The sequence below is a fragment of the Pteropus medius genome, unplaced genomic scaffold, assembly GCF_902729225.1.
Source record: "Pteropus medius unplaced genomic scaffold, Ma_sr-lr_union100, whole genome shotgun sequence".
NCBI classification, from domain to species: Eukaryota; Metazoa; Chordata; class Mammalia; order Chiroptera; family Pteropodidae; genus Pteropus; species Pteropus medius.
This window is the reverse complement of record NW_024344378.1, coordinates 26274229-26295243: the sequence shown is the minus strand read 5'-3', so window position 1 is coordinate 26295243 and position 21015 is coordinate 26274229. Positions and strand designations below refer to the sequence as shown.

Sequence of the window (21015 nt, the reverse complement as noted above, 5' to 3'; positions counted from 1 at the left end):
AAAGGTATCTTACCCCAGGTCACACAGCAAATAAGTAATGAATCCAGTATTTAAACCCAGATCTGTTTGCTCTCCCCCTACCAAAACAAGCAAACAAACAAACAAAAACCCTAAAACTGCATTATTTCTACTATATTAGGCTGAAAAAAAAAAAACTTTAGTCAGATAGTAAAGGCATATGTGTATGGAGGGCAACAAAAAAAAGGAGGCAAAGTTTCATCTACTTACCTAGGGACCATCTGCATACCATGTCTTTGAAAGTCTCAGACTCCCAGGCTCATAGACTAGAGGCCTCAATGGAAGTGTGGTTAAAAATCCTGCCACTGACAAGGGAGACTATGTTCTGAAAGTAAAACTGGTCACTTTTGAAAGTACACTAGTTCTCCACAATCAATAAAGTATTATTTAGCTAACTTTTCCTAAAGGAGCTAAATGAAACCTGAGTGACCATTATGAGAAAACCCAAAAGAGTAGAAATCACACTGGATTAAATGACTGGTTGGTAGAATAAAGTGTGTGTCAAAGCCATAGATAGCTATTTGCTGGCTGTATGACTTCAGCAAGTTTCTTTATCTTTTTTAGAAAATAAAGACACTGCCGCGTTTTCAACGAGGTCGCAGCTTTTTTTTCCAGCTTTTCTATCAAAGTGCCCCAATGGCCAACAGAAACGAACATTCTTAAAACTCACTGAAATCTAGAAAACCCTTTGAAGTCTCCAGCTTTATCTTAAAAACTGCATTTCAGGTTCATATACTACTGTATCACACAACCATGTATTGTATGAACATGAGAATAATCCTAGAGTAAAATTGGAACTCAAGGAAAGTGGGTTTTGATATGTCCTGGCAAATTGTTATAAGCATTACAAAGGCACAGAGGTCTATAAAAGCACTGTAAACTGTTAATTGTTAGATCCATATGTTATTATCATCTTTCAAAAAGAAGAGTTAAAACAAATCTTTAGGAAGGAAATAAGGTACATTGGATATTCTCTAAGGCTGTTTCACTGTGCTTTTCAACGTTTCTCTGAGATATCTTTCACTCTCTTCTGGTCTCATGTAGTGAGTACCTAATCGATGGGCCAGGCATTGTACATGAAGCCAGCGAATAGCTGTGAATAAAAGCTAGTTTCTCTTGAAGCATACATATTAAAGAGAAACATCAACATTAAATAGTGTGGTGAGTGCTATAAGTGGAAAACTGGACTTTCTCCTACCCATACAAGTGGAGAAAGCAATGAAGTAAGTCCACAGGGAAAAGTAGGTAACTTTTCAGTTTCCTGCATCTTTATTAGTAGTTTGGAAGCACTCAATTCCTGGCACTTTAGACATGTTAACACACACAGAGAACTTCTTCCAAAATCCAATAAAGTCAATCAAGAATATTTCAGATTTCACTTATTTACAGTGTTTAATGTCCGGCCATGTAGACCAGGTTTATCACTTGATTTTTCAGGAAAAGAGGATTTATTAAGCATTCAGAGGATAAATAAGGTGACAATATTAGAAAAACAATCTTCCCAAAGACACTGAATTTGTGTGTTTGTGTTAAACTAGTAAAAAAAGAATACAACTACACTTAACAATTAACTATTTAAAGCAAGGGTTATCTTCCTCAACCTGAAAGCAGAAGGTTCTGTTCCTGGCTCCATCATGTTACCCTAGCCAACTCACATAGTTTAACTTCAGCTTCCCTATCTGAAAAATGAGAAGGTCAAAACAAAACAACAATGCCCTTAGGTCCCCTACTACATCCATCCAAAATAGTTTGAAACTTGAGTACTTGAAAGTTATAGAATATTACATATCCCTCAAATTACTACTGTTCATTTTTAATCAGTCATAATTTATAATATATTCATACCACAACTGTATACTAATTTTACTTCTAAATTTGTGCGGACAGAAACAGCAGTACTGGATCTTGTCTTCTAAAAGGTCAAAATACTCAAAGGCAATGTCTTTAAAAGTCTGAGAATCTCAAAATAATTTCTCATTATCTTATTACTCTGCTAAAAAATTATTTACTTATATCCACTTATGGTGAACAGAAATACTCTTCAAATATTGGAAAATTCCATTTGGAATTCTAGCAAACCTGGCTCTATTCCCATTCTGGCATAAAAGCATCATGTGTTCAGCTCCCTCTCTGCCACTTCTCAGCTGAGCCTCTCCCAGGAGTTCACTCACAGCAGAGAATGAAGTGAAGAGGGTAGGGGAGTCTGTCCAACACAAAAGTTCATAACAAAACCCTTTCACATTTCTTCTTTTGATTCAACAAATGCTCTGGAAGCCCTCAGTTCAAACAGAAATGTAAGCAAAATCTTATAAAATATTTTCAAGGCATTAATAAGAGAAAAGAAGCAGAAGACAGCATAATCTAAAGCTCCAAGTTTCTTGGTACATCGGGTTTGTATAAGTTGTTTACCAATCAATGACCTCAGTGTTTCTTAAGCAAGCGAATGTCTTTGTTTGTTTGTTTTTTGAAGATATTAAAAATTTAAGTCTTCAAGATGTCCAGGTTTTATTCTAAGACTCCTCAATTCATCAATGTTGTTCCCTGTTGAGCCCTCCCCGATACCAGTGCGAGGACACAGAGCCACCATAGCTGTGACGTCATCAAACTAGATAACAGAGGTCACTCCGCGCAGAGGATTCCCTGAAACCCTACCTCCCCCAACTCGCAGCCCCACCCGGGTCATATCCAGATGTATCCTTGGTAAGTCAGGTGCTCCTTGATGAGCAGCACCTAGACTCATACTGGAGGCAGCTGGTCTGGTATGGACTTTTGAGACAACTATAAGCACAGCATCTGTGGATTGCTTGCTGAATCTTAACAGGTGGCTCCAGAGGGGTAGTGACTTGGGCTAAGTTTGGCTTGCAGCTGAAACCCTCTTAGGACTGTGCCACTGGACAGACACCTACTTCACAAATCCACACTAATAAGACCAGGAGACTTAGAAGCTTTGCTTAGTACATAGAAACAGACACAGAAAGACAGCCAAAATGGGAAGACAAAGCAGCAGAAGCCATATGAGAGAACAGAACAGAGATCCAGATATAATGGAGTCAAGAAATCTAACAGATGCAGAATTCAAAACACTGGTTATAAAGATGCTCAATTAACTTTTGGGAAGTGTAGAGAACTTCAACAAAGACATAAAAAATATAAAAATGGAAATGGAAATTATAAAAGGGAACCAGTCTGAAATGAAGAACACATCTGAGATGAGAAGTATATTAAATGGAATAAACAAAGTGAATAAAGAAGAGAATCAAATGCCTTATCTAGAGGGCATGAAAGCCAAGGACATGCAATCAGAACAGCAAGAGATAAGATGCCAAGACTTTAAAAATAATTTAAGGAGCATATGGGACACTATTAAGGGTCCAAATATCCATCTGATCGGCATAACAAAAGAAAATCAAGATGTTGAACAGCTGTTGAAGAAATAATGATGGAAAACTTCCCTAACTTGGTGAAGGAAATAGACATAAAACCCCAGGAAGCTCAGAGAATTCCAAAAATCAGGGATCCAAAGAGGCTCACACCAAGACACATCATAATTAAAATGCCAAAGTTTAAATATAAAGAAAGATTATTAAAAGCAGCAAGAGAAAAACAGATAGTTACCTACAAGAGACTGGCAGCTGATTCCTCAAAAGAAACTATGCAGGACAGAAGGGCTTGGCAAAAAATATTCGACAGGATGAAGACCCAGGATCTACAACCAAGAATAATTTATCCAGCAAAGCTATCACTTGGAGTTGAAGGACAGATAAAGAGCTTCCTGGACAAAAATAAGCTAAAGGAATTTATCACCACCAAGCCAGTATTACAGGAAATGTTGGAGGGATTTCTTTAAGAAGAAAAATCACATATCAGAAACAGGAATAAAGAATGGTAACAACTACATTCCTATCAATAAGTACCTTAAATGGAAAAGAATTAAGTGCTCCAACTAAAAGATAGAGTGGCTGAAAGGGTAAGAAAACAAGACCCCTACATATGCTGCCTACAAAAGTTCACTTCAGATTAAAAGACACACACAGACTAAAAGGAAGAGAATGGAAAAAGATATTACTTTGATGGACCTAGAAGGTATTTAAGTTAGACAGAGAAAGATAGACACAATATGATTTCACTTATATGAGGAAACTAAGGAATAAAAAGTACAAACTAATTAAAAATAGACTCAGAAATATAGTGGACAATTTGGTGATGGACAGAGGGGAGGGGGATTTGGAGGGCTGGGAGAATGGGGTGAAGGGTTAAAGAAGTACAAATTAGCAGCTGATGGATGGTCACAGGGATGGGGAGCACGGCATAGGGAATGCAGTTAGCATTAATATGTTGGCTAGGTGGAGGGTCAGAAGAGAGAGGGAGCAATTGAAGAGATCGTTGTATAAACTATATAGATGTCTAACCAACGTACTGTATACTTGAAACTAATTAAAATAAATAAATAAAAAGAAACTGCCCAACTATTGTCCAAAATGGCTATACCATTTTACATTCCAAGTATCACCGAATAGTGCCTTTAAAAGTGCTATTCATTAAAGACATAGCAACTCTAAGCCTCAAAAAAGGTGCACGTTCCAAAGTCAGGGGATAGAGGCAGGAAGCATTTCGTGCAGAAAAGAAAGATTCACATAAAAAGAGATGGTAAGTACTGAGTACAGCTACTCTAGGCCTTAAGTGACTTGTAGGTGTGCTGCCTTAAATTCCATCAGGAAAACATCTATATAATCAATGTTTAAGATAAACTCATATTTTGAAAGTCTAACACACAAAGAAAAGGAAATCTTTAAAAGGCAGCTTAAGCTGATGCAAGCCATCACAACACCTCACTTGAACATTATCTACTACTAGTCAGTCACTATGCTAAGCTTTAAAAGATTTATACAGGTATATCTCATTGTATTGTACTTCACTTTATTCCACTTCACAGATGTTGCATTTTTTTAACAAATCGTAGCCAAGACCTCCCACCAGCAAAAAGATTACAACTCACTTTATTGCAGTGGTCATCTCTGACAGATGCCTGTCTACAGCCACTTTAGTGATCATTATTCACGATATTATAGGTGAAGAAAACAGAGGCAAGGGATGTAAGAATGTGGCTCCAAGGTTGTATAGTTTGTAAGAGATGGAACAGACCCGCCTGACCTAGACAATGCTTTTTATGGCTATGCTAATTCATTGCTTCATCTTCAGGTTTCACATACCACCACCCAGACTGCTCAGAAGGTACTTTCCTGAAGCTGAATGATACCATTGCTTAAGCCACACTACTCCCACTGTTCTAATTTTATGCTCATCAATCAACTTTCTGATATTTAACTGTTTTTCCAAGCCCATTCTCTACTGGAAAAAGAAGAGTTGACCAGTCTAAAAGGATAAAATGGATACAACTTGGCAGTGACTCTCAGAGTAAATTATAAAACCAGGCATTCTAGTTTTGAACATTAATTTGGCCAAAAATTTGGATCACTTGACTGATCATACAGGTACCAATATCCTTTTCTGAGGACTATCATGATAGAGGAAAAAAATCACTAAGTCAGGCATCAATTCTGTACAAGCCCGAAACTACTAAACTTAACTCTAGAGTGTAACCCCCTCAAAAAAAATAAAAACATAAACAACCAAATGAAACAACATATGTTACTGTTAGTGTCAGGAAGGCTGACAGAACTACTATACATATTGCTAGAAGTATTCTCAGTAGCCTCCTTCCTTTTCTAGCAGAAAAAATAAAAAGACATGCGAACTTCTAGTGTTTTTGCTGTGAGAGTGAAGAGGATGAAAGGACAGACTTATTTAAAAGTTTAGAAAAACTATATTGCCAGGTTAAATGGAAGGGACATATTTTTTCAGAATGAACTTTATTTTGGAAATACTGAACAAGTGACAGTTCTTACTGGTAGATCAGAATTTCTTCCTCCAACCCCGTCTATATTCTGCAATACTTGAGGGCCTAATATTTTTGAGAAAAGCCAAAATTTAGATGTCTCTTAATTTTCTCCCCAAAGGTCGGCCTGCTAATTCTTACTAGATTCATGATCTTGAACAGGAAAAATCAGTAGATTCTTTGGATTTATACATATATTGCCAATCTTTCCACATCCTAAATGTCTATAGGTTTACTCTTTTCTATAGTTGGTATCCTATCCTCCCCTCCCAAGCTCCATCTTCTGTCTTCTAGGTGACGACAACAGTGGTGATTCTCAGAGGAAAGTATAACTGGATGGTATGCACTAGGAACACCAAAAAAATGGGAAACTGGCCCATTCAAAGCTGGGATATAGTACTCAGAAGTGAATATGCTCTCCATGATACCTGACTTTCCCATTAAGTCAGGAGAGCGGAGAATATGTCTTCAGGAGAGATTTGGGTTTTGGTGAGATCAAGGAAGTAAAAGGATTGATTTTTTGAAGACATGGTGAGTGGTAGCATTACATAAAGAGTTAGAAAACATGGATTCTGCATAGCAAAAAAGGGTAAGAAAGAAGGAACTATAACTGACTCACATTTCCTGTTTTAAAAATTTAACCATTGACTCAATTCTTTTTCTTAGCCAGTCCCTTCTTGTCTGAAAATACACTTCAACTTCAATGTAGTATCTCTCAATATCAGAGATTTTGAATTAAAAGTTTCAGTGATTTGTGACTTCATCTCAATTAATCCTACATGAAAGTTGAAGGAAAGGAAGAAGGGCAGATCAGCTACAGAACAATAATTGTTGGGCCAACAAATGGTAGGTGTAAGAAGATAGACAAAAAATACGTAGGTGTATTTGCGTATGTGTTATATATATGTCACCAGATGGCCTGGGCCCAAATATACAAAAGGGAAAAAACTTTATTACAGCAAATCTGTCAAAGCCTGTAGGTCTCACAAGTATCTACCGAGGAGGATATTTTGTTTATTCCAATCATTTCAAGTTGGAGTCAACTTTGAAAGAGAATTAACGTAAGAAATATAAACATCAAACTCTGGTTGTTTTTATGGTTTACTTTAAGGAGCCTATAGGACAGCACTCACAGAGTCATTTGAAGATAGATACACTCTGATATCTGCCATAAAGTTGCAAATATGCATAACTCATCAACATTTGATACAGACATTGGCAAAATGACACTTTTGGTACTTTAACAATTATGAATCACAGAATTTTCAGTCTGAAAGCAATCATTAAGATGACCTAATTCAGTCTCCTTCTCTTACAGATGAGAAAATTTAGAGGCTAAAAGGGGCATTTTAGGCAATATGTACAAAGTGGAAAGAACATAAATGAAATCTCTTATTTAAAAGCAGTTGATTAAAGAGAATCAAATCAAAGAGAATCAAAACCTTTTAAAAACAAACATCTTCTAGCTTCATTTTTACACAAAAAAATCATAAATTATATACTCTCTTTTGTAGAAAAGGACTCACATCATGTCAAATTAGATCTTTTCTCAAACACACATTCATTCCTTCAGACAGACACACTACCATACTATTTTTTCCTTCTAAATCCCATCACCTAACTGATGTGTTTTCAAAAAAGTTTTGCAGAATTGCTGAAGCTCAGCAAGTCAAGCACACTTATTAATCCTCACCCTAATGTACCTAATTCTAAGAAAAAACCAGGGGCAGCATAATCTAATTGCAAAATGACCTTGCTTTCAGAAATTAGAAAACAGTGGTGAATAGTCTGGAATTTTATTGTTTCCAAGACCTTCCAAAAGAGGGGATACTCGCTATTTAGAACAAAATGTGCGTGCAGTGAAGAGGACCTGCATCATCAAGTACTGTCAGTCGTTCTCTGCAGTGCTCACTGGGAGGAAGGCTACATGTCAGAACCAAAAGAAATGTGAAATACATATTTTAGAGATAATCTAAAATCTGGCCTTAGGAACTCCTGGCATTTTAATACCCTTAATCAAACAAGAGGAGAAAGGGTGATATTGTGCACAACCCTGGATTTACTCAGTACATCCCCCATGTGTATTGAGAGTCAGCTTGTATGTCTCAGAGGATGAGAGAAGATAACCTGATATCACTCATTTGATAGAGGAGAAAACTTAAATCAATGGCTCATATAGGTATTTCTGACAACTGACCATTTCAGTACAGAGGTTGTTCTTCTGCAAAGTATTTTGTCCAAAGACACTTAGGAGAATTGATACTAGCCAGATATTTCTTCCAGTATTGATTAATACAATGACTTTCTGGTTAATAAGATTTTGATGTTCCAGAACTTAATCCAACAATTATTACTGAAAAAACCATTTCTAACCTGCAAAGCTACTGACACCTATATACCACATAAATTCCACTAAGGGGAGATCCCTGATATCCAGTTTGAAGCACCTATTGGCTATCTACCACAATGAGAAAATTCTGAGTCATACATAAGTAAGTTGAATTATTCATTCACATTCTCTACCCTTCTCCCTCTCTCCCTTGGCCTCCCTCAGCCTCTCTCCTTTCTTTCTCCTTTCTTTCCTTCCTCTACCCCAATGGTATGCAGCAAGGATCAGCAAAGTTTTCTGCTCATGAATAGGCTGTGGCTGGGTTTCAATACAACTCTTTACAAAATCAGACAGTGGGCCAGATTTGGCTCATGGGGATGTAATCTGTCAATATCTAGTATAGAGTAGCAGTTCTCAAACTTTACCTGCATCAGAATCACCGATAGGACTTATTAATACATGGATTTCTGGGCCCCATTCATAAAGTTTCTGATTCAGCAGGTTTGTAGTGGGGCCTGAGATTCTGCATTTTTAATAACTTCGCAAAAGATGATGAGGCTGCTGGTCCAGGGACCACATTTTGAGAACCACTGGTATAGAATAATGGTCTATACTGCATTCATTAGAAGGTTGAAATGTAATAAACAATTAAAAAAGGGAAAATGATATGCTGTAAACTTGACTGCTAATTTTATAGAATATTTCATATGAAGACTTACTGTTAAGTGCCATAATATTATCTGTTCCTGGATGATGAAAATTTATTCCCATGCGTCCTAAAAAATAAAATAATTTTATTTTAAGCACAAAGAAAATAATGCTTAATATAATTGTTTCAAATACATTGTATAATATGATCATTTGCAAAAAAATAAATCTATAACAAATAATGCTATCCAAGGACATAGCGATTACAACAATTTTTAAATCAAGTCATAAAATATACACGTGAAAAATCTTAAAACAAAGCCAAGTCTCAATAACAACAAATAAATAAAACAAAACAAAAAAGAAGCTCACATTATAATTGTCTGAAATTTTAATGCATCTCCAGCATTCCAATTTAAACATGCCAACTCCCTGAATTAATAAGCATTTTATTTAAACAATCATTCATAGTGCCCTTCAAATTCAAGCAGCTAAATAATAAATTCAAGAAATATATAAAGTTGAAGCTTAGAGGGAATTAGATAAAGGTTTCACTGTGGCTCAAAAATACAACAATTATCAGAATGGCAACTGGAAGAAAGATGGTAACATTCACATAACAGAGTGGGGAACTATGACTGGCCTAAAAGTCTAAGGTTCTTATTGCTACCCCTACCACTAACTAGTTATATGACCCTGGGCATAATGCTTGTCTCCAAATCTTTGTCCTTATAGTAACAGGGGTCACAAACTGCCCACACTGGCTGGCTACCTATTTTTATATATGCCTCCTCTGAGCTAAGAATCATTTTTACATTTTTAAGGGGTTATAAAAAGCAAAAATTAAAAACAAAGAATAATGTGTGACAGAGACAATATGGCCCACAGGCCTAAAATATTTATTCTCTGGCCCTTTACAAACAATTTTGCCTATCTCGGTTAAGAGTGAAAGATATAGATATCTGGTATGTTTTTTCATTAATTATTTGGGAAAGAAGGTGGATGTATCAAAAGAAAAATATAAGTCTTATATGAAAAAATATACTTAATAAGTTTTCTTGACCAATTCCTTAAGCAAAATAGTTATTGAAACAATGCTTAGTATCTATGAACTTGGATCTTCAAGGTTTTCATGTCCAATTATTTCAACGGTGACCATAAAATTCTCATAAAAATATTAATTTTAGGTCAGTACCATTGTTTAAATAAATGTCAATAGTATTTTGGGGGAGAATGATACAGAGAAAGCTGGGGATAAGTGATTGACTTTTCCAACACATACAGTGTTATGTATAACTGCAAAAGGTCAGTCATCATTTGGTATTAAACTCTGTTATGGGGTACTAGAGGCAAACAGCATTATCAACCTCTTCTGGCCTAAAGGAGAAGAATCACAGTGGACAAAACAGTATTTGCCTCAAATAAAAAAGAGTAATCATGAATTCCTAGTCAAATCAAGGCCACCTTAATCACTTAAAGATCCACAGTAATTTGTAAAAGGTCACTTCATATTAAAAACAAAATTCTCTTAAGTGTAATGTTGCTTGTACTGATGGATGAGTGAGAGGGAAAGAGGAAAGAAGGGAGGGAAGGAGAGAGAAAGAAGAGTAAATAAGAATAGAGATATCATCAACAGTTGATAGATTCTGATGAAACTATTCTAATTATCTATAAAGCATTATAGAACTTTCAATAAGAATTACTTTTAGTTCTTATTAATTTAAACTTCCTTATTAGGAGGAAAACATTATATATATCTCTAGTTTTGTGGAGACTATTTTGCTAGCACTTATATTAAGGTAAAATTCTTTCTTAGAATATAATTTAATGTTTTCTACAGAAAATCATATTAGCAGAGAATTATCTCTTAATAATAGAAATGCCTGTTTATTTTTAATAGATTTCATTTATCTTTTCATATTTACTAGAAGCTAATTATTAGGAGTTTCAAAAACTACCCATCATTAAAAGATACCTTTAACAGTATCTATATATGTAATTGCTGTGTCTTACATTTTTCTAGCCCCTAAGTCAATTTAGAGTCATTAAAAATTATAGTCTACACCACATGCAATGAGTGCTATTTCCTACCATCACCTTGATCAAAACTATTATAGGAAAATTTGTCACCAGAACAAGGCTTTGATTCAGTAGGGAGAATTTCCATTCTGGTTTTAGTTAGCTATATCAGTGTTCTCTCCATGATTTTCAGATAATCAAGACATTATTTAGATTCATTACCACCAAATAGTAACATCCATGAGAACTAGATGCAATTTATTCATCATATTCTGAGGTATTCAAATAGAACAGTAAATAGCCAGTCACTGGAAAGTCTGCCAAAAACCCGTTAAGAGTTCAAAATCACTGCCCATCAGAACTTAAGGAAATGGCATATAGAGAGGGACTCTATGCTCTTCGACTAAGGAATATTGAGAAGTGAGTGTGGTTCCTAAAAGCTAGGGATGTTCACTAAACATTTCTAGAATAATAAAGCATTATCAAGAAAACCAAGTAAGCCCAAATTTGGCTGGTCCTCATTCAACTTTTCATTTCCTGTGCTACAATCACTTATAGTAAAGAATTATGTAGTTTACAATCATTACATCACATAGTTTTTCTTATGTTTCTAGAACTACTTATGTTCCCATACTCAAAGGGTTGCCCTTCTCTATAGTCCACTAGAAGTGGATCCTTTTTGGACTCTTTCCATGAGGTTTTAGGACTTTTCATCCTGGAAAGATGAAACTGAAAAGCAGCTCAGTAGTTTTCTGATTATCGTCCTCTATCCACATTGATTTCTTCCAATTCGATCTTTCGAAAGATGCAGCAAAACAAAAGCCTTAGGCAATGTTTTGTAGATGAAGGCCTCACTACTTGCTGAAAACACAACTTTTTGCTTTTCCTGGTGTCCTCCCTAATTCTGTTGGCCTCTTGGACTCAACATATCTCTGAATCTCTGGATCAACATTATCAACAAAAAAGATATTATAAGAAGTTCTAGGTCAATGCCAGACCCATCAGAACAAATTATTTAAATATAACCTAATTTTTTCCAACTAAATGCAAATTCTTTTTAGTAAAACCATTTATGGCTTCTTTAAGCTACATTCTTTACCTCTTCCAAAATTCATGTTTAGATTACAAAATACAATGCAATATATTTTCAATGAAGAAAAAACAGACAATACAGAAAAATGAAGAAAATGAGATCACCAATCAAAGACAAGTTCTGTTAACATTTTGATTTATAGTCTCCTAGTTTAGGGAGTGTATATGTGTAAAGGTTTATTTTCTAAAATTGGGAATTATTTTATAATTTTATTATTTATTTAACACATTGTACACCTTAAGTCTTACAGTTATTATCGGATTTTGGAAGAGAGAGAAAACAAAACAAAAAAAGAAAAACTGATTCTAAATTCAGATGAAGCCATTTCTTTTTTCTTCCTTTTGTCCAACAAATACTGCTGCTTAATCAGCTGTGGAAATAGAATCTAGTGTGTGACATCTGGTGATTTTTGTTAATGCAGTCTAGTGCTGCCAGCGTGACATTTTGTCCATGGTCTGCTATTTTTAAATTGTTCTTGTCAGCTAGCTATCTTTTAAGTATAGTGTAAAATATAAGGTTTTGAAAACTGGAAAGCATACTTGGTTTTACTGAGTTAAATGATGCTGTGAAAATCTGAGACTGTCTCACTTTCCTCACTGCACAGTCTGAAAAATGGGGGTGAGAGGGAATGGAGGGAGAGGCTGGAGAATAGAATTCCACATGGTTATTTAGACTGTAAAAATCACAGTCTCATAAGCTCGATTCACATTCATTTAAGAGGCCAGTTATAAAAGACTACCTCTACTATTATTCCAAGTTTCAGAGTCAAACTAAACCCATATTTTTATATGTCTAAAATAAAAATTGGAATTTTTATTAATTCATATTAATTATGAAAGTTACCTCTTCACTTCTGCAATACATTATAAGATAGGGAACAACTGCTGTATCTTCCTCTAATCATTCCCATTTGCTCTAAAAAGTCAAGTCTTTCAGGACCTTCACATAACAGAATGTGAGTGCCATGTTCTAGAAAAGGTTCAAAAACAAAATGGATATTCTACTGGATTCTATTTCCCACCACTTTTCTCTATAAAGTTGAAGATACATTCCTTCAGAAAAATTATCAACAAGCTGTAATAACATAATATGTAAGAATACAGTCAAGTGTTTTAAATCTCCTTTAAGGAAAAATGATGAGTTTGATACTATAGTATCCTACATATGTTCCAAACAACCAAGAAGAAAAAGCTGAGAGCTTAGACCCTGAGGTCAAATCCTAGTTTCTCTGCATACATACTAGCAGTGGATAATTTTCAACACGTTATCAATCCCCTTGCACCTACGTTTCCTCATTTCCGGCTGTACTCTAGAACAATTACATCAGAATTTCTGGAGGTAGTACACAGGATTAATGGACTCATAATCTTTTTCTTTTAAAACTCTCGGGTGATTACACTGCTATATTGAAAGGATCATTTGGCAAATTAATGGGAGGTACCAATGAAGAAAATCACTCAACTTCTATCTATACTGTCTCCTCTCTCTCATATAGAACAAGAACAATTACCTCTTGCTCAGTTAGAACCTGTGGCCCCAAAGTCTGTGGAATCTGCTAACTTTTATACAAGACAAACTGATATGGGAGGAAGGGAAGCAGCACAAAAATAGAACTGGAGTAACAATTCAAGTAAGTAAAGAGACAGTACATTTTTCTGAACAAATTAAATGTAATGAAGGTCCACTTTTTTCTATAACAAGGGCATCTCAACATTCCACAAAAAGGGCCAATTTTGTGAAAGGTTATATGTTACTAAATTTAAATTGTGATTAATAAATTAAAATACCTCTCTAACACCAAAGGGATGGCATTTATTCCTTCCAAGTTTCTGTCAATTTAAATATTTTAAAGCACTATTATCGAAAGATAGCTATTTTTTCCCCAGATTCAATATGTATTTAAAAAGCAAACTCTTCAATATCAGTTCTCAACTGACACTTGCTCTTTTCATTTTTCAAATTTCAATTCCATAAATGGTGAAGGAACAGAAAATTCGAATATATAAAAATGTTTTATCAGACATTACCCCCAAGTAGTAGGCCAGGCCTACTTACTCTTCTGTTGAAAAAGGGAGACTGTGTGGGATGAGAAAAAGGTGGTTCTTTTTTTTTTTTTTTGCCAAGATATCTGCTCCACTGTGCTGCCCCAGCCAGGAGACAGGACCTTGCTTCTCAATGTCACCTACACTGCCCAATGCACCATGGTTGGTATTTCCCTACTATTCTTCTCTCTCACTTTGAACGTCCACTTTGAATATTAATTGTAAGGGAGGGTAATGATCAATGAGGCTTAATGACCCTGGGTTTTCACAGGGGTTCCCCAAAGGCTAGATGAACCCTCATTATTAGTAGCAAGTCAGGGGACAGCTGTAAGGAGGGTATACAGATGAACCTTTTTCCCTATCTCTTATGCTGCCTCTTCCAATGCCAGAAATCCCCTCAATTCTTACAGTTATGAGGAGTCGGATTTCCTTTCAGTCCACTATAAAAGAGGGCAGAGGACAATTCCTCCCACGTAGGCCTCACTCATATATCTACCAATCCAAGAATTTCTGTACTTAAGAAATAAGGTACAGTTTTCATTAGTTCATCACCCTCTCAAAACTGTCATCTCCTGGAGGCATTCTCTTGAATGAACAACAGGAAAAATCAGATGGTAAGAGAAAACAGGTAACTGTTAAAATGTTATTCTGTTATAACAAAGAACTATAGTTTGAGATCTTCGAGAAGCCAAAAAAAAAAAAAGTCTAATTTTTATTTAAATAAGGGTTCTGTAATTTGATCAACACTTTAGAAGACATATCTCAGGGTCCTGTGAAGAGAATTCAGTTTGACTTTCCCTCTACACTACTTGACATTTTTATCATGGGGGACGAGGTGGGGAACTTTTCAAATTTCCTACAAATATCTTCAACGCTGACCTAGTATAAGTATAAATGTAACTGGAAAACTGTTAAAGCTCTACTAAAACAGAAATCTTATTACTTCTTGAACTTCCTATTCGGTCATTTCTCCCACTAACCCTTTTTTCCCTCTCTGAATCAAGAGAACTATAGAATAAAAGGATTTCTTGCTGAATACATTTCTAAGATGAAATTATCACTGTGAACATATTTTTACCATGTTCACTTTAAGTACATCATGAAGTACTCTATTTTTCATGAATGTGATATCCTATTATACTTTCTTTACATTATTCAGATATGCAATTTTGGAAAGCCAACATAACTTAGGATTATTTTTCTTCCTCTTTTAGGTAATTTTTCATAATTATAGAACATTTATCCTTATAATCATTATTTATCTATGGCAAATACAAAATTTTGACAACTTGCATTTGAAAGCTTTCAACGTTTAGCTGCAGTCTAGCTAGAAGGAAGTAAATATTATAGGGATATAAAGGTTTATTACCCAGGCTAGGCAATACGCAAAACACTACTACTGCCAGCAAAAAATTGTAGATAACAATTTGAGCAGTTTCGAGTGTCAGAAACTTTATCTGATCTAAGAAGTAGTGCTTTATTTTAATGATGAGGACACTAAGAGTTTGAAGAGGCTAATTTATCTATATCAGTAGCAAACCAGAGGCAGAGCCAGAATTCAAACCCGGGTTTAAATGACTCAAAGTCAGAAAGGCTGAGGTGAAATTTCATCTCCTCTACAGAGAATATAAAATATCTGGAAGAACATTAATAACAATAATCTTTGTTTTCTCTACATAGTAAGTCTCAGGTGGTTTTTTCACTTTCCTTTTTGTCTTTTATGTACTATATGAATTTCTTACAATGAGCAAGAATGTATTGTTTTCTAAAGAAAAATAGAGCTCCAAAGAAAAACACTGAAACGCACAAGCAAACAAAAAACCAACGACTATAATATGAGTTTTGTAACCCTCAAGATAGTGTTCCCATGTTCAAGTGGGAGAAAAAGATACTAAAGGTAGGGAGGAAAACAGAATGGAGTAGAGGGAAGTACTTCTGGACAGACTCATACAGAAGCCACATAGTAGGTCCCCTAGCCTATGCACCTTTCTCTTAAAGCTCAATTCACCTAGTTGTTTATATCTTTTTTATTTTTAATTGACTGGATGTTTACATCTTTTGTCCCAGAGACCCTCTCTCTGATTTTATCTTAAGAGCTATGTGCAAGAACTCATCCATAGCATCTATAATGAAGAAAACGCTGGACACAACCTAAGAGTCCAGTGTTAAGGCCTATCAATAAACTATGAAGACCGGAGAAAAACATGTGTAATGTTTAGTATGTGGGAAATAGAAAAATAAAGGATACACCATCACAATGTTTTTTTAAGTTATCTTTTTGTTATTATAATTTGCTCTGTTTTTTAAAGTCAAAAGTTAATTAAAATCTTTCCTTTAAAATGTTAGCATCATAATTGTGTTTTTAGAAGTAATAAGGATCAAACGCATGGTGCCATAAACCAGATCTAAAAGTCTCCCAGCTGCAAAAGGGAAGCAGGGAGCTCAAACACCTGAACCAGAGGACAATGATGTGATGATGTAATTGACCACGGGAAGCAGTCCATTCATGGGAAGTCAATGCGGGTGGTATACCGAACGGAGAAGTTGCAACTATATTGAGGCTATAAACAAGTACATATTAAATGCCTTCCAACTTATTAGGACATACATAAGTACAACGCAGAAGGCTTTTATAGATGAAACCTCACATTTCCAAGTGTAATGGAGAAATTTATGCAGAGATAATTCAGTATACAATAAAAAAGGGGCCAGCACAACTAGATACTGGCCCCGTATATTACCCCGTAACAAAGTACCCTCCTCTTTGCCAGTGCTACTCTCAACAGGGCACAATAGCTCCTACTTAAACAATATCCACAAAATTCTGGAAAATTATTTTACAGGCTATAATCTAATATCCTTTTATAATTTTTTATTGTTTGAAGAATACAGATTAAGATAAGACAGGTATGCATAGAACAAGGGTTGAATATTTTAGAATAATTAGGAAAGGCCTATAGCTGTTCGAGGTAGAGAAGGAAGACAAATGCAGCCTTAGAAGATATTAAAAACAAACCAGTCTGTGAATATCATTGGTTTTTTTACACCATTCTCACTTCTAAGTGAAATATGCTTTAAATTACCATGCACCTAATCTTTCAACTGAAGAAGTGGTAACAGTGACTAAATATAACACTGAATAAATGAGAGATTTTTTCTATTTCTGAAGGCTTTAAAATACAGCTTTGCTCAAAATCCTTTATTTTCTTCATAGTCTGTTAACTCATTTCACTGGAAATTGAGGAATGCAGCAGAAAATCATGAGTGTGACAAGAAAAGGATGAAATGAATTTCTGGTGTAGCTTGAGGAAATGACTATTAGGTGTTCACAGTCAGTCATACACTATGTAAGAGGCTGGAGAGAATTAGAGGGGATCGAATTCCTCACGACTCCAGAGGACATAAAGGTTCACACAAGATGGGCATTCCTGTGGCAAACTCTTCAGTTTTCAGATAGTTAGGCTTTGAATCTAAGTACAGTGGATATTTCAACAGAAAATTTCCATTACAGTATTTTAAAAACACAATAGGGCTCCTAAAAAGTCCTATAACCTATAAAAAGAACTATCTGTAATTATGAGCATAGATAGCATCAGCCTCTATCCTGAATTTAAATGGGCTGTAATAATTGGAAGTCTTAATATTGCTGACCTTGGGACTTTCTGCCTTATATTTAACCCAAAATATTTGTACACTTTAAAACATTTTCCTTGTGTTTTAGCCTCAGAAAATGCACGCAAAAGGGTTGCTGGCTGCTCTTAAGTCTGTGTAATGTTACTTCCTATACTAGGAAATTGATTATATTTTAATAACATGAAACCCTTTCCTGTGAAATTTTCTGAAGTAGTCTTTGGAGACTGATTTATAAAATCTCATACTTCCTTGCAGTATACTTGGACTTAAATGAATTATCCAAGTTCAGCTAAGGATTCCAAATGCACAAAGCCCAGAAAACTTGGCTTCTGGTCTCATGCTATAACCACGACCTCAGCTACCCAACACATGCTTCTGCCAAACATTACAATTAAAGCAATCAACCTTAAAAATCATATGTAGCTGAACCCAAGTTAAAAAAAAAAAAAAACTTTAAATACATTCCACAATGCTTTACAGAAGCAAACAAAACAAACAAACAAAAAACAAACAAAACCAAAATAATCACAATTATTAAAAAGCTGATTTTTGTTTAAAACACCAAGCAAGGAATGGACATATGAATATTCCTAACCTGCAAAATGATTCCTCCACATTATATCAGCGAAACTCATTGGTGGGCCACTGGGAGGGTAGTGTTTACCTTTCAGAGGCTCATGATCAGTCCTTATCATATCCATTAAGGAGTTCTCCAAGGAGTGCAAGTTAAAAGTGTCATAGGGCCTACTCCGGTCCTAAAAATAAAAACAGAACAAGATAATACATAAAATTACTTCATAAAATTAATACCATATCATTTGCTACTGCCCATGTACTGATGACATGAATCAAAGTTCTAGATAACTCTAATCAGTCATTCTTTTCGTTAAGAATAATGACTTATTTCAGAATGACATTAAACTTACATTAATGCTAGAATTAAATGAAAAAAAATGACTTGGCAATAGTAAGTTTAATACAAATTTCCATAATTAATTAGATTGCATCCTTTCTCCTAATATTCTTTAATGTATGTCTCACTACTTCAGATTGACTTTCTCTCATGTGAACTAAAAATGTAAATTCAAAAGAAAGTTAAGTAAATTCCCCCTGCCTCCACTGTCAAATGAATCTTTTCTGGAGGAAGACCATAATTAAGAATTATCAGTCTACAAATAATTACTTTCCTGAAAAAAACAAAAGGTGACTATACTTTCAATGTAATTTTAGTGGATATCTTTAATATTTATTATTGATAGTTTCCATACATAGTTCCACTTTTCCACAGGTATACTTTATAAAAATCAAAATGTGTCCAAAGTACTAAAATTACCTTTTGAAAAGTACTCACATGAAAAAACTTAAAACCAAGGTAGTGTTTTCATGATGTTAGATTCAAAAACATTTTGAAAATAGAAAGCTAACACAAACTAAGTAAAGAAAAAAATAATTGTCCCACTCAAGTCCATGGGAGACAATGACCTACAAATTATTTTTAGCAGTCTGAGCCTAAAAGGAAGTGCAGCTCATGGCCTAACTTATTACTATAGAACAGATTTAGTATGCTTTTAAGAAAAGCAAGTAAACATACACCTCAACAACCATACCAAATCAAACTACATCACTGAGAGATTATTTTCAGGTTCTTGAACAGTTTATTCAGCCTTGTGAATAATCACTTATCCTCTCCTATGAACAACAGGATAGCAAAATGACTGCCTCAATGAGCAAGAATATGATATAATAGGTAAAAACCTCAGCTACAATGACTTTTTTCTAGGTTGTCTTAAACTCTTGAGAAGCTGTTTTCTTCTGATTTCTGGAAAGCCTGGCTGTATACCTACCCAGGGAGGCAGGAAAGAGGGTGCATTTCCTCAGCACTGAGTAGAAAGGAGGAACTGAATAAATGAATGCAGTACCCATGTATGCAGGTCCAATGAAGAGCTCTGCACTAAGAACCAGAGGCAAGAATTCTAGAACAATTACAATTAATTGGGGACTTTTGGGTACATTATGATCTACCTCTTCAGTCTGCACCTGAAATTTCTCCCTTTATATAAAAAGAGGATTGAATTGAATTATTTCTCACATTCCTGACAATCCTATCTATACTTTATTTTTAACACATAGACGAGGAGTAGGGGTGGAGGGCACAGATTTTACAAACTTTTAATGCACAAATCGAAGGCCATTCCCCTAGTAGGCCCTAGTAATTCAGAAATGAATGTTATAGCCTAGTCTCTGTTTGCAAGTAACTAGTAGAGAGAGACATAACCAATTAAGGGTATGACAAATGTTTTGACAGACGAATGTATACAATGGAAACTAAGTCGCATCTATTTCTTAAAGAACATATATTTGTATATGCACTACAATTTTTTAAAAATCACATTCTGTAAAGTTCTAGGTGTCATGAATCTAGACCTGCCATGTGACCAACCAGGTATAAGTCTTGTCTTAGTCATTTTTAATGGCCTCAGTATTCTCATTAGTAAAATGGGATCTTACCCATGAGGATTAGGTTGAAATTACTTAAGTATTTATTTCACTCACATTGTTTGCCAAAGACCAAGTACTCAACATTTGTTAGTTTACTGCCACCACCCCTTTTCTCCTCCACTCCATTTTTTCCTTTTTAACACTCATCAGTTATCTGTCTCTACTGCTGGATAAGAAACATGGGATATTTTCTTGGGTTCTCCATTTTTGTCTCTATATATTCAAGGAGTCTTTTCTTTTACCTTAAAGGTCTTCTTGCAGATCATTTATTTTGTTTTGGGTTCAAGTTATCAATGGAAACTCCAATTACTTAAGGAGTAAAGCTGAATTTCCAGAAATGCAGGCTTATCTTCCCCTACCCCGTAAGACGTATCATATTCTTTGTCCAAAGGAAAACCCAAAGGTTTAAAAAAAAAAAAAAAAAAAAAGTGTGCTGATGAGGAGGCAAAATGACAACTTATTTTTGGCACTGACAATCCCAAAATAAATGTCTAGGAGCCTTCTATCATACATATCCACACTTTTAACTACAGCCCTGCAGATGTGAAACTGTTTCAAAACAGGCCGATAAGGTGAAGAGACTATAACAAATGGCTATTTGAAGGCATTTGAGAATCTTTCCAGCCAAGACAGTTTCTTTTTTTTTCCATTTAATTCTTGATATAATCTTCAAAGTAGATAACAACGTACTTATTTTACACATAAGCAGAGTGAGGTTCAGAGAATAGTCAAGCCTGGATCTGGCCTCAAAGCTGATATCTAAGGAGTATGAAAATCTATCCAAAGAAGTTATCTAATCCATATAGGATAGTAAACGAAAGCTCTACAGAAGCAAAGC

General features: G+C 35.1%; 1 protein-coding gene across 6 annotated transcripts in view; it reads right to left on the bottom strand.

Annotated features, from left to right (window-relative positions):
* Nucleotides 1-21015, bottom strand: part of CPEB3 (cytoplasmic polyadenylation element binding protein 3) — a 165525-nt gene that overhangs the window by 87962 nt on the left and 56548 nt on the right. For 5 of the 6 annotated variants that reach the window (XM_039871733.1, XM_039871734.1, XM_039871731.1 and 2 more), the window contains exons 3-4: nt 18274-18433; nt 8963-9019 (exon numbers count right to left, since the gene is read on the bottom strand). In XM_039871733.1, coding sequence (XP_039727667.1) covers nt 8963-9019; nt 18274-18433 — 217 coding nt within the window. The remainder of the gene's footprint in view (nt 1-8962; nt 9020-18273; nt 18434-21015) is intronic. The other variant, XM_039871735.1, reaches the window with a different exon arrangement.